A 13,035-nucleotide genomic window follows, 5' to 3' on the forward strand; every position below is an offset into this window, starting at 1 on the left:
ATGTGTAATGTTACAAATCGGGGGTCGCTCTGGAAGAGACCTCGGTAAACAGTGTTGCGGACCTCTTTTATGTTGAAACACGGGGATTAACCCTTGCTGTCGATCCTCCTCTGTGTGAACGTATTTACAAACCTTATTTGTGTTATTTGCATTTTATTTAAATATAGGTGCCGGCAAGCAACTCGAGGAGCATACTGTGCACTTTCTGGAAAAGTGTTTCCACTCCGGAAGAAGCTGACGCCTTAATCGACAGAACACGTATATTAAAAACTGACAAAACGACGCAATCAGCAGGTTGCGTGGTGTTCTTGCGTTGTGACGACTGATCCGAATAGAGGTGTTTCTAACAGCAGCCGTTTCTGGATGCTGCTGTCGTACAATTAGCGCAATATTCTACAGCCGCGTTACAGTTCTTACAAAAGCGCACGGAGCATTCATTTCTCGCTACACAATAGTTCAGTGCTTAAAAATACCACATGTCAGTGAAAAGCAATTAGACGCATTTTAAATGGTTGGAAATTAAAATACAGGCACAAATTGTCTGTTTATTCCAAAATAAATCATTTGACTATTGTAGGACCGTTGCATTCTTTGGGGAATGCCCATTTAAAAGTAAAATTCGTTTCCCAGTTTTCACCAAAGCCTTTAAGATGGACCAGCAGCGATACAACATCCACACGTTGTTTCTTTCGGTACCTGCGTCTCGCTGCTTTCACTGTGCCGTCGGCTGCTTCTAACTGGAGCTTTGCGCGTCCGTCCCGCCGTGTCTGTTAATGCAACACCGTGAAGCTTGTTTAAAATCGGAATCGTTTTCGTTAAAATGTAATTCTGTTCCACAAATAAGAGACGCGTTGTAAAATAAACGCAAATTGATTCAGCTGCGCTGAACCTGGCTATGTTATCGCTGCGTAAAAATAACGCCTTTTGACAAACGCAATGAGCAAATCTATGGCGTAAAACCTACCAAACTACAGGTTTTTGTACAAAGTTATGTGACGTTTGTTTATGGTGTAAGTTTACATAAGTGTTGCAATGTGTATGATATTTTTCATAAAGAAACCACAGCTTTAAGTAAAGAACTTCTCTATAGATCTGGCAGAGGGGAGAGGAAATACGTTATGAATAAAAACTTAATGAACTGAATGATAACGTTTTCTGAAACCTCTCTGGAGTTCCAAAGTATAGAAACTGATCCACTCATTTTATAAATGCCGATCCGAGTTCACACTGGCGGACATGACCACACCAGGCAACTTAAAAGGTGGAAATGTGCACTGCGTGGCACTCTTCCGGTGAGCCTGTTTCAGGTATGAACAAGGTGCAAAATCTCACACAGAGTCTGTTTCTTATTAATGTTACCACCTGGATTAGTGAATTATCCCCCAGTATGAGATATATATGTGTATTATATATAGTACATGATGTGCCTCATCTGCTATATAAATGTTAGCTTATGTCGTGTTATTGTTGTTCGATTCAGTTATGCAGTTTAAAATATTTTGAGTAATATAGAATTCTCTGAGGAACAAGCAACAGGTTTATTCCATGCTGAAAAGAGAAGAAAGAAAACACAACGTTTCGGCTGTGGAGCCTTCTTCGGGTGTGATTCAGTTTGCAGATAGGTTTACGTTAATATATATCGTGTACAATGTCTTTGTTTTCTGGTTGGTTATACGGGATAATGGGACTAGGAAAGAAAGAGATCGGAAAGAGAGAGTGAGAACGCAGCCGGTGGAAACATGACAATTAAGAAATAAACTGAAAAAAAAAAACAGAATATCCGTCTCCCTTCAGTTCCCATCCTCTCAGGCATAACCACCACGCACGATCCCTGCGGTTACGTACAGTATATCATAACGTTGACGTTAGCTAAGTTGGAGGTGCGATCGCGTAGTTCGCCTTTCTTCTGACAGCATTGGGAAAGGGAGACGCTTTCTTGCGTGTAAACTATAGTCCGTTGTGAAACTGGTGTAAGTCTGGACATGTGAGGACATCTGCCCGCTGCCCTCCAGTCCTGCTCCACATGCGGCGGGCTCGTCGACAACCTCCCCAGACCTCCTGCACACGATTTCCACCCCCAGACAGATCACATTTTTCCAGAAAATGGGAGAATTTGATTTTTTTTCTTTTTTTTTTTAAAGAAAGTGCTGTGAAAGAAGGACGCGACGGAGCGTCGTGGGTGAGCTTGGGGTTTGGGTGTTTGGGGTGATGGCTTCAGCCTCCGCTTGGCCCCCTGTTGCTGTAACCTGAGTGAGGTACCGTACCCCCGTCCTTTCAGCCTGTCCTCAGCAAACCACAGACTGACAACGGGATAGTGGGTTGCTGCAGACACCCCTGGTTTTCTGATTGGTTTAGAAAGCGGGAATAGGTTCCCATCGTATTCGTAAAAAAAAAAAACATTCTCCAACGACACGCTGTTTTGTCAATTTCGAAGTTAATACAGAACTGTCATTAGAATCTGCAACAAATGAGTAAGACAGGGCTCGGTTTGACCACATACAGGCATTTGAACAAACTCAGCTGTACTACAGTAGATATTTAGGGTATTTTCTGCTGAAGCAGAAGTAAAAAAAATGTTTTAAAATAAAACTGTGTGGGGGGGGGCAGCCCGTTTGACACGTCGAAACGCACAAACACCAACGCGAATGTATTTTATTACCGTCTTTGGTAAATAAACAGAATTCTCGTGTTAGAAAAAATAATGCATTGTCCTTTAATGGTTTCAGCACACCATAACACCTGCTGCATCCGATGACAAAGTGTTTTGTTCTCATCACACCGGCAGGAACGAAAGACCAATGCTTATACTTTTTTAGGCATAAATGCCACAATAGTTTCATTTTCTCAATGCATTTGTCTTCGAACCTCTCCAGCGCTGTAGTGTTCGGGCCCCCTGTGAGAAGAGGGGGAGTCACCACGTACCTGTTGACTTTTAGGGACAATAAACCTCAGTGAGCCCGCTTTCCTCTACACCCCACGCAGATGCAGGGCCGCCACACCACAAGTGAGGGGTAAAAGATCATTTACAGTAGTTGCTCTCCTTTATAGACCCTTTGTATAAGTACTGTAAGCGACGAGCCTCTCGTTCACAAAGCGGCGTGCTGCGCGCCGTGCAGACTGAACGCGTTGGCGTGCGGGTGGCCGATGAAGTTGAGGTAGTGATGGTGGTCGAGACCCTGAACCGGCGACAGGTAGCCGCCGTGCTGCGGGGGGGAAGCGGATATCGGCACGGAGGGGTAAGGGAGGGAGGGGCTCCGCGCAGAGCTGTGCCAGGAGAAGTGTCCCGGGGCCGGCGGGAACACGGAGTCGGCGGGGCTGTGACTTTGATAGTCCACGGTCGAGTGCAGTTGACACAGGTAGTCTGAGGCGTCGGGCAAGGTCCCGATCGAGCCGAACACGGGCTCGGTTACGACGCGGGACTTCGACTGCAGGAAAGCCAGTATCCGCGCGTACTTGGTGTCCTTGGTTTCCATTCTTTCCACTGTGGTTAGGTAATGCACCAGGTTCTTCATACATTCGTGATAACCGTAGTGAAAATAGTTAGCAAACTCTGCTAGAAGCTCCCCTGCAATAAAAAAAAAAGAAATGGAGATCAGTGGTCCGATTGGCCGGGCATTTTTTACACATCTAGTCCACGAGGAAGAGTCACAGGATTTGCCCGAACTTCCAACATAAAAATAAACGTGTTTTTTTTTTTTCATTTCTGTGTGAACGTGGGGACAATGTTAGTCACCGTCATTCACAAGAACCAGCCCACGTGCAGCCATATTTAAAGCCACACACCGTTAAATACGGTATGTTGGTTTTTGGTGGCGCTCGGCACTAACGAAGCTTAACCCGTTCCGGGGACCCATAAATGCACATTGGAGTCAAAAGAGAAATGCGTGCATTTTAAACAACATGGTGGTGGTACCTTATAAACACACCAGGTACCCTCTCGTACCACCTAAGGGGTCCCTCATTGCGGTCAAAACGCTTTTTTGGGGAGCGCGGTTCAGGATGGGTGCAAATTTGCGCGAGTGCGTGGATTTTCTCCACCCGAGGCGCCCAGCACTCAACCAACATCACACGCTTGTCTCGAACAAACATTGCCGAGTCCCGAGTCACTGGAGCGCCACAGGGACTGTGAACCCACGAGCATTTTCGAGCAGCAGTACCTTTCTCTCTGCCTCTGGGGAAGTCGGCCGAGTGGAGCGCTCTGAGGTACTGGACAGTCATCTCCAGGATCTCCGCCTTCTCCAGCTTGCCGGAATTCTGCACCGCACAAGAAAAAAGGGAAATCTGATTACCACTAAGAAAACGAGTAAGGTATTCACTTCAGGAGATCTGAACCAAAATAAAATCGACATTTGCAGCAGGCCGACGTATATATCTTTTGTAGACTTGCTAACTCCGCCTATGATAACGAAATGTGACACAGGTGTAGGTGGTACTGTTATTAACAGCCAACAACAGTTTGACGACCGTAACTACCACTTATTAAAGTCAAATGTCTTCAAACAGAGCGACGGAAGCGATGAGCGCTGTGACAAAAAGAGACCCGAGTCCTGATCTTACCTGCTTCGCTAGGGCCATCGGCACAGTTTTGCCCAGCTCGTTGAGACACCTGTTAATGCGGTCTCGTCTTCTTTTTTCTATCACCTTGTGAGAAACAGGAGTTTTCTGTGGAAAGGAATTCAGAGAGAAGGGGATAAGGATGTTTAATTCCATCGCTTTAAGCCAAAGCTAATAATACGCGTGAGTTATTGCGCAAATTCCTCTGCATTAGCAGGACTCTCCAAGCCTGTAGTAAGAAATAGAATAGAAGTCAAGCGAAACACGGATATATGGGGGGGAAAGGGGCATTTATCAATCATGACATTTTTACATGTAAAATGAAAAGGTGGAGTCTGAGAACGGGCAGATACCGTAGGCAAGGGGCTACACCGCCTCGGAAAGAGAAGAAAAGGTCAGGAAAATATCGCCGTGCCAGTGACGCAGTCCTAAATATAACATACGACCTAATCACACGAAGGTGAACGTCCCTAGGCATGTTCATTCTAAGAACAGTGCGACAGGCTGCCTAAATTAAAATTAAAACATCGGAATTAACATCGAAATGTACTCGCCCGCTTGGAGCGCTGATCTTAAGCGTACATTCATGTTTCTTTCCGTCTGCAGCGCTGCGTATGTTTTCCAGACTGGATAAAGGTGGGTGATAATTACAGCGCTGGTCCTGCATGAAGCAGTTAGATTAACGGTGATACCCCCCTTTTACACCACAACGTTTAGAGTTTATCTTCACACCCTGTGCGACGCATGCAGAATGTCCTTACCTTGCGCTCTTTCATCCTGGATGTCATCGTTTGGTTTGCTCAGTAAAGGACAAATGAGGGAAAAAAAAGATGTCGATAAGGAGACGGACAGTTAGTTCTGTGTTCTGTCCTAAGTGGAGCAAGATGGACTGGGGTTCTCTGGGCGAACGTTGCTCCTTATAAAGCGATCATTTAAGGGGACTAGGGCATTCATAGCGTAAATTATTCCACGGGATTAGAGGACGGCTTTTGGGAAATGTGTGCATTTAGGATCAGTTCAAGAAATAGCAAAAAAATCTGTAGCCACGGGCTGGCGGGGGGGCACAGCATCTTTGTTAATCCACGTGGCTCTTCAAAGGACACGTGATCGCTTGTAGAATAATATTTGCATAGTAACAACCCAGGCGGGAAATGCGAACTGAGCTGTGAGTCTGCCCTGATCCTCTGGAGCGCAGCGCGCAAAACACAACAAAGCACAACACACACAAAAAAACCTCTTTCTCCCCGCTCGCGTTTCTCACACGATCGCCTGTTTACAAATCCCAGCAAGCGATCTTAACTTCTATCCAAGCTCAGTCTGAGTTTTAAGGCCTGTCCAGAGTCATTAAAGTAATTAAGTAAGCCTTTAATAGGCTGTTCCGCCAAGTTCAAGGGAGATCTTTTGGAGATGGAGTCCCCCCGTTTGTTCTCGGCGTTTCTCACACGACTTGGTGACACGTCCATCTTTCATGAGAGATGGCTAGCTTTTTGTTTACATTCTTTATTTGTGAGAGACCCTCGGCAGGTGTGGGCCTGGGACTGGCACACGAGCCGTGCCTTGTCCCGACCAGCGGCTGCAGCAGCCTTTGGCACACGAGGGTTACCCACCACTGGATTCTCTATGGAGAGGCTCAATTTGTAGCCTATTATCCTATAAGAAAATGTCTATTGAAGTGAATGAATAGTTTCATTGGCCCAAATTTTAATAATGCTGTGAAAGAAAGGCAGAAATAAAGAGGAATGCAGCTGGTGCTAACGTGCATTATTCCCTGTCACCTGCACGAGGGATTGCCCGGGGAGCCCCATTCATTTGCTTAATTTTGGTCAACTTAACAAACTTTGGGAGAACTTATTCTGGCATTGTTAGGGAGGGTGAAGCTTTCTGATCGAATTAACAGCACGTTTTGATCCGGTAAATGTCATTAGAAAGAAAGAAACAATCGCGTTTAAAGGGGTCTGGGTAATGCGCCAAGTGGAGACGCCATAGCGCAAACATCACAAAGGAAGCAAGTAAATACCACAGGGGACTTTTGTACCGTCACATTGCTCAAGTTTTCCCAACAAAGGGCATTATTTTATACTTGAATACATTTCATACAACAATTGCCTATTTTCTTCAAACATATTTTCACAGCAAGGTTAACAACAGGTTTATTGTGTCCGCTCCCTCTCACAGTTTCAAACTTGGTTTCATGCGCCAAAACGGTTTGGTCGTCTGCTTTTCTTCCTTTTCTTTCTTTGCCACCAGCCACTGTTTTAAGCTTTAAAGACTCGCCGTGTTTTAAAATAAGAGATCGTGTGTGCGATGTTAAAGAAAAGACATAAAAGATGCGAAGAGTTTATGCAGCATAAAGGCTCCCCGGACTTCTAAGAGGATGGAGAGTTTGCTACCACCGCAGAAAGAAAGGCTCTTGGAGCCAGACAATAGGCTTAAATCCTGTTACTTTTATTGTTGCGTTTATCACAATTTTATAACAAACAGGGCTTTGGAATTGAACAGCAAACACGTTAAAAACGCTAAAACGTCTAAAAGTTTGTTATTTTTTTGTGTGGATTTTTTAAAGGGCATCATTTAAAGGGGAAATGGGTGGCGTGAACGGCGGTAAATAAAATTCTTTTATTGCATTGTCTTGTCAGAAAAACAACGTTAATGTTTTTTTTGGGGGGAAATGTGTAAGTTACAAGTTTATAGTTGTAGATCCCGTTGATGATTGACATACAATAATGGGTTTTGTTCCTCGTATATCTTAATGCTTTTTCTTGAAAACAACATATTTAGACAGAGAGAGTTTCGGTCTTGCAAAGAGAAGCAGTCATGCTTGTACAACATACAGGAAAGTCAATAAACAGAATGAACTACATGCGATGATCATCGAGATTCAGATATATAGATCTCTATTAATTAGTGACCCATTGTCCCTTTGCCTTCTACGTTTAAATGGGCTACGTTCTCTGTAATTCAAACAGTGTATCTGCTGTTCGCAACACGCCAAGATTAATTTCTTTAAATCGACACTTTCTACAGCTGACAACAACGTTACCTCATGCATCTTGAACCACGACCTAAAAGAAATACTTTACATTCCACAGTTTGTGTGTGTGAATGTTTTTTTTAAATTATGCCTTCAAAACCTGTATATATATATATTTAATGTATACCATGACTGTTCTGTGCTGAGCTAAACTACCAGATCTTTGCACCACCAAGACTTTGTGATTTTTGTAATTTAGGTCCGTAGAAAAGATTTTTAGATATAAAAACGACACTTTATTTAATTAAAATTTAATTTAATTAATTAAATCTTAATAAAGTAGCATCGAATTATACATATATGTACACTTATTTTCTATATATAAAATATATTTTTATGGAAATTGTGGAACGTAGAATTATATCACTTGAACAGAACCAATCAAATGAATTAAATTTTTACTGTAAGTGTTTAAAAAAACAGTTGACACTATAAATTGAATTATTAATTCTGCATTTTAAATTACAATATTAAAGAAAAAAGTTTTGTTGTCTATACAAATAAACGCCATGGGATTAGGTATTTCCTTGGAATAAAACGTATTCGGATATTTTGAGAAAGTTTTCAAGAAGACTTTATGAATTCAGAGACGAGATCCTTTAACAGTAATAGTATTTAATTTCATATTACTAAAAGCTGAAGTCTGCGTCATGTGTTTTTTAGAAAAACATGGATAGTTTGAGATCGACCAAGTACGATTCGCTCTTTAGCATTTGGTTTATGCCTGTTATTTTTAACAAATATACGTGCAAATGATATACTGTATACTGTACCTACAGTATAACAGAAATATGCTTAAAACATGGTCAAAAATTTAACTCGACCTGCGCTACAGCAAGGACTCCTGGTTCCTGAGTTTTAGAAACTTGGACGAGAGCCTCGTGATTTAAGACTGAACGGATGTTTCTCTACCTGTGACACGAAGACAGAGTGTACAGTACTGTATGTAATGAAAATGACAGCAGCAACAATGCTGTCACGCACGCCACTCTGATTATATGGAAAGAACGCATTGCCTTACTTTCTGCGTAAAACTGTTTATGTTGGCGAGTCTCTACTGTAGGCGCTTTGATTGATTTTATTTTGTTCAACACTACAACGTTGGAAATGCGTCAATAAAAGACTGGAATAATCAGATGTATGTCTGTGTACATTTATTTTTGACACTGTACTTGCATTTACACTTTCTTTAATTGATGCTTTTGGAGTACAAACTGCTTGGCCGTTAGACAGTTGTGCTCCACAATACACGTTGCTGTAATTGTAAATTTCACTCAAAACACACCTAACTAATTCAGAGCACAGTTCTGATGCACCGAAGAGTCTTATACTGTAGCGCGAATCTTGTAGACTGCCGATGTAATTCAAAACCAAGATCTTATGGGATTTTCGTTTTCCGTTTCCGTTTCTCTACATCAGTCTCGCTGAAGTTTTCTTTTTTTTTCATTTGCTATTTATTGTCAAAAACAAACATTTACTTTTCTGAAAACAAATCAGTTGTTTAAAAACCCAGAACAAGTTCACTACTGGGGGCGCAAAGGTAATTCAGAGAGACGACGGCATCCGTTTACATTCGATGGTAACTACTGTGGATATACAGCAACCAGAACAGGCATACATATTCCTGAGCTCAAACTTTTGTTTAACTTTAGATTTTGGGGAAGATTCTACGCATAGTGCAATTAAACATTATGATTTAGGTTACAGGACAAGGGAGGTCATAAAAAACATAGAACGTTATCAATAAAATTTCGATAATTGATCAGAAACAGCAATGCAAGGCAATCTTTGGATAGTGTCTAATAAAGGAGAGCAATAAACCATCGTTAATAAAAGACAGCTATAACAAATCAAAGCGCGACTAAGAACATACACGTTATTCCAGCATCAGGTTTTCATTGTTTGATATTAATAAACCTGCTCTGCGGGCAAATACACTGTCCTGGAGCAAGTACAGGTTTATTCCCCGCTGAAAAGAGAAGAAAGAAAACACAACGTTTCGGCTGTGGAGCCTTCTTCGTCCTCACCCGAAGAAGGCTCCACAGCCGAAACGATGTGTTTCTTTTCTTCTCTTTTCAGCGGGGAATAAACCTGTACTTGTCCCTTTGCAGCCTACGCATGCTGACGCAGCTCCATGCTTGAAATGTATCTGTCCTGTTGATAAACTCCAACTTGTTTTCGTCCCTCTATCCTTGCGCCCCCTAGTGGCGAAGTGTGGGGGTCAGGTTTGGAACATAATTGATACACGTAAAATTTTATGGACATATTTTCTGAACAAAGATCGTTTAGTTATTACTGTCTGTTTAAAAATATCCATATCTTAATGGTATATAATACATGATAAAACACACTTTTAGTCTATGTTTTTTTAGCTTATACGTATTTCATTTATTTTTTGCTTGTACGAATAGCATTAGATATTACGCATACGAATACAGTGAATTAATTTCTGGCTCGTCGGTTCCAGGCCGTTCCGTGATTCGGGATGAACGGGGAGGAGAGGCTGAACACAGTCGGTTCAGGACTCGCATCAGAGGAAAGTCATTTTGAGCCGTGAGCGCCACCGTGTGTCCAGTTTGCAGTACCACCGGCCTGCCAGACTCTCAGGGCCGACCCAGGCTGGGAATAACTGGGGAGTTGGGCATCTGAATACTGAACAAAGAGCCATTTCGCCTTTCCTGCTCTCGTGTTATTTGCAAGAGTTTGAAAAACAATAAGTGAGTTTTGGGGTCTGGGATATGTCAAGCAATGCCTGCATTTATTTATTAGGTTTTCTGTAGCGTATATGTTTCTGTATATACACTATACTATTAGTGACTATAGGATTCAGACAGTATTAGAGGGGAAAAGAGTACTTTACTTAAGCAAGCAAGGAGAAAATTGAAATATGATTATGGCTTTGTTTGGGGTTTGTGTCTTTTTCACTGCTTTTTGTTCAACATTACCCTTTGTGCCAAACATCAGATCTCCCACTTACAGCTCGGGTTACATTGGTTAAGCCTCGTCATACAGTCATACAGTGCTTTTCAAACGGCAGTATACAAATTCACAACACGTTTTAAACCATAAACAGTACAATTTCAGTAAAACCAAGAGCAATGCCAGAGTAAAAGAATATTGATAGAATTATACAATTTTCAAGCGCTAACATTTAAAGTTCGAGGTGCATATGGTAGACCCATTGATCCGTAAATTCACGTAATTCCTTTTAAACCCTTCAAGTGTTGTTGACGTTTGTAGATTCTCTACCTTTCGAAAATGTAAAAGTAACCACTAGGGGGAGCACCTGTAATACACTCCCAAGTTCAGGGGCGCTGCAGTCCGTACGTCGCTGGATATCGGAAATTGCATTAAAAAGTCTAAATCGGGTCTTCAAAACATCAACAGATCAAAATGGTATTAAGTTTAACGCAGGTCCAGTCCATCGATTATTTATGTGAATCTTTTTTTGGGGGGTGTCCTAAGTGATACTCTCTACTTCTGTAGCATGGTAGTGATTACTGGTAATGCTGATGAAGAAATAACCTGTTACAGGAGTGTGACCAAAATGTGTTGTAATGGCTTCACAAGAACAACTGAAGCAATCAATTTCCACAGTTTAATTCTGGTCATCATTTGCCAATAAGCAATGTTATGCATTTTAGGTTGCACTGAACCCATTGATGGAAAGAACTGTACCAGATATTTAGGATGGTTTTACATCATTGATTTAAATTTCAATTATGCATGCTGCACACTACAGGTAACAGGGCTGCTGGTAGATCTCAATAAGACCATTGGGATAAAGACGTCAAGCAGTCAATGGGGTTTCAGAATGGATCAAACGTGTAAAGATGCTGTCTTTGGTAGTCCTGGGCCAGGTTAAGTAATTCCCCTGCTCCTGAACATCTCTGTGATCTCACATGTGTGAGACCCCATACAAATCCCCTACAGAGATTTTGTGGTATCAGGAGGGTTTGCTGACAACCATTTTAAACCTTGTGTGTTTAGTCAGTGGGGCAATTCGCTTCGTATTGACAGCTGTGGGCATTTCACATACAGTACATGTGGGGGTTTGGGAACACGGAAGGTTTATACATCTTATTGCTTTCACGCATTTTGTATGTGAAGGCGCTGTAGGTCTCCTTAGAGCGATCTGTATGCTGTGACATGGAGCACAGAGCAGTATATCTAACATATCCGCACAGGATACCCCTGAACTCTAAAGAGTTACCGGACAGGAGAAAAGGCTTCACAAGAAAGGCCTTGTGTCTCACGGTGCTGTCTGTGCATTGAAAACAACAAGAGAAACCCTTTGCTTTTGCCTGCTGGGAGATTATTGGTCCCAGGATCAATAATCCATGTGAAGCCCAATCCATGCAGGTGACCAGAAAGTTCAGCTGCAAAACATTCAAACAGGCCTGCATGGAGTTTGTCCGAACTCCCACTGCGCTGTCCGAAGTTGCTCTTCCTGTTTTTCTGCCTCACATAAACAAACTCCTGACATGCTCCAGCCCCTTCGAGTGGTCATCAGGCTCCGGGCTGGTCTTACGGAGGATATCGAAATTTTGACATGAAAGTATTTGGAAAACCCGCTTGAAGTCCCTGTGTCATGAAACCCCTTTTCTCTTCGGCGCCCACAGAAATGTGTCCAGGTCAAACGTTTTTGCACAACATTATTTTCTTGACTGAAATCTTTTTAATGCACAAATTCCGTCTTTTATTCCATCTCTGTCTCTTGAACCCTCCCACAAGCCTCACCTCATGTAAGTGTACGTATTTAAGTGATAGGGTCTGGAAATCTGGGTTTGTAAAAGATCAGATCAGCGAGTCAGACTCACGCCAGCTGCTGCAGACACGTGGCTCGTAAACTGCAGGGAGAGGGGGTGGAGTCATCACCTAACTGTCAAGGTTAAATCTCGCATTTATACTTTTAAAGGCGGTGTTTGAAGCACGTTTGCCACTGTAGGTATATCCCCCAGAGCAAAATGCTTACTGTCTGACTCTACCGAGCTCACTTAAAATTAGCATTTCAAAAATAAGGCCTTGAAACCACGCGAGGTTCACTGACTTGGTTCAAAAGCGTGCTTCCCAATCTCCGGGGATAGGGAAATTTATATTACTAAATGGAAGATTGTTCCCTTTAAAAATACATATATATATATATTTCTTATAATATTGCAGTCGTTACAATATTAAAAAAAAACACACGCAAAAAGCCAACTCCAAAGACCTACAAAGAGAGGTTTGAACGTTTCTAGACCTGCCCCTGTATTTAAACCACAAAGGCTTCCATATCTACCCGGTCGATTGAGATAAAGTTTTGCTATGACCTACAGCCGTAGTAAGGAGTCTTTAAAAGCGTGTACAAAGGTCACGCCGAACCCTAAGCGTATGTTGCACAGGCGACAGCCAATCGCGGCGCGCCTCTCATTGAGGCCGGGAGGGAAAGGGTGATACGGCGGCTCTGA

At 42.4% G+C, this 13,035-nt stretch overlaps 1 protein-coding gene across 1 annotated transcript; it reads right to left on the minus strand.

Annotated features, from left to right (window-relative positions):
• Window positions 1-2,694: 2,694 nt before the first annotated feature.
• helt (helt bHLH transcription factor) lies at window positions 2,695-5,633 on the minus strand. The gene is made up of 4 exons (XM_088608510.1): window positions 5,316-5,633; window positions 4,558-4,662; window positions 4,158-4,254; window positions 2,695-3,565 (listed from the first exon to the last, which is right to left on the minus strand). Exons 1-4 carry the CDS (start codon window positions 5,340-5,342, stop codon window positions 3,087-3,089), a joined length of 708 nt encoding a protein of 235 aa, XP_088464636.1. The 5' UTR covers window positions 5,343-5,633; the 3' UTR covers window positions 2,695-3,086.
• Window positions 5,634-13,035: the final 7,402 nt, after the last annotated feature.

Source organism: Lepisosteus platostomus, chromosome 1 (genome assembly GCF_059453375.1).
Source record: "Lepisosteus platostomus isolate fLepPlt1 chromosome 1, fLepPlt1.hap1, whole genome shotgun sequence".
Classification (NCBI taxonomy): Eukaryota; Metazoa; Chordata; class Actinopteri; order Semionotiformes; family Lepisosteidae; genus Lepisosteus; species Lepisosteus platostomus.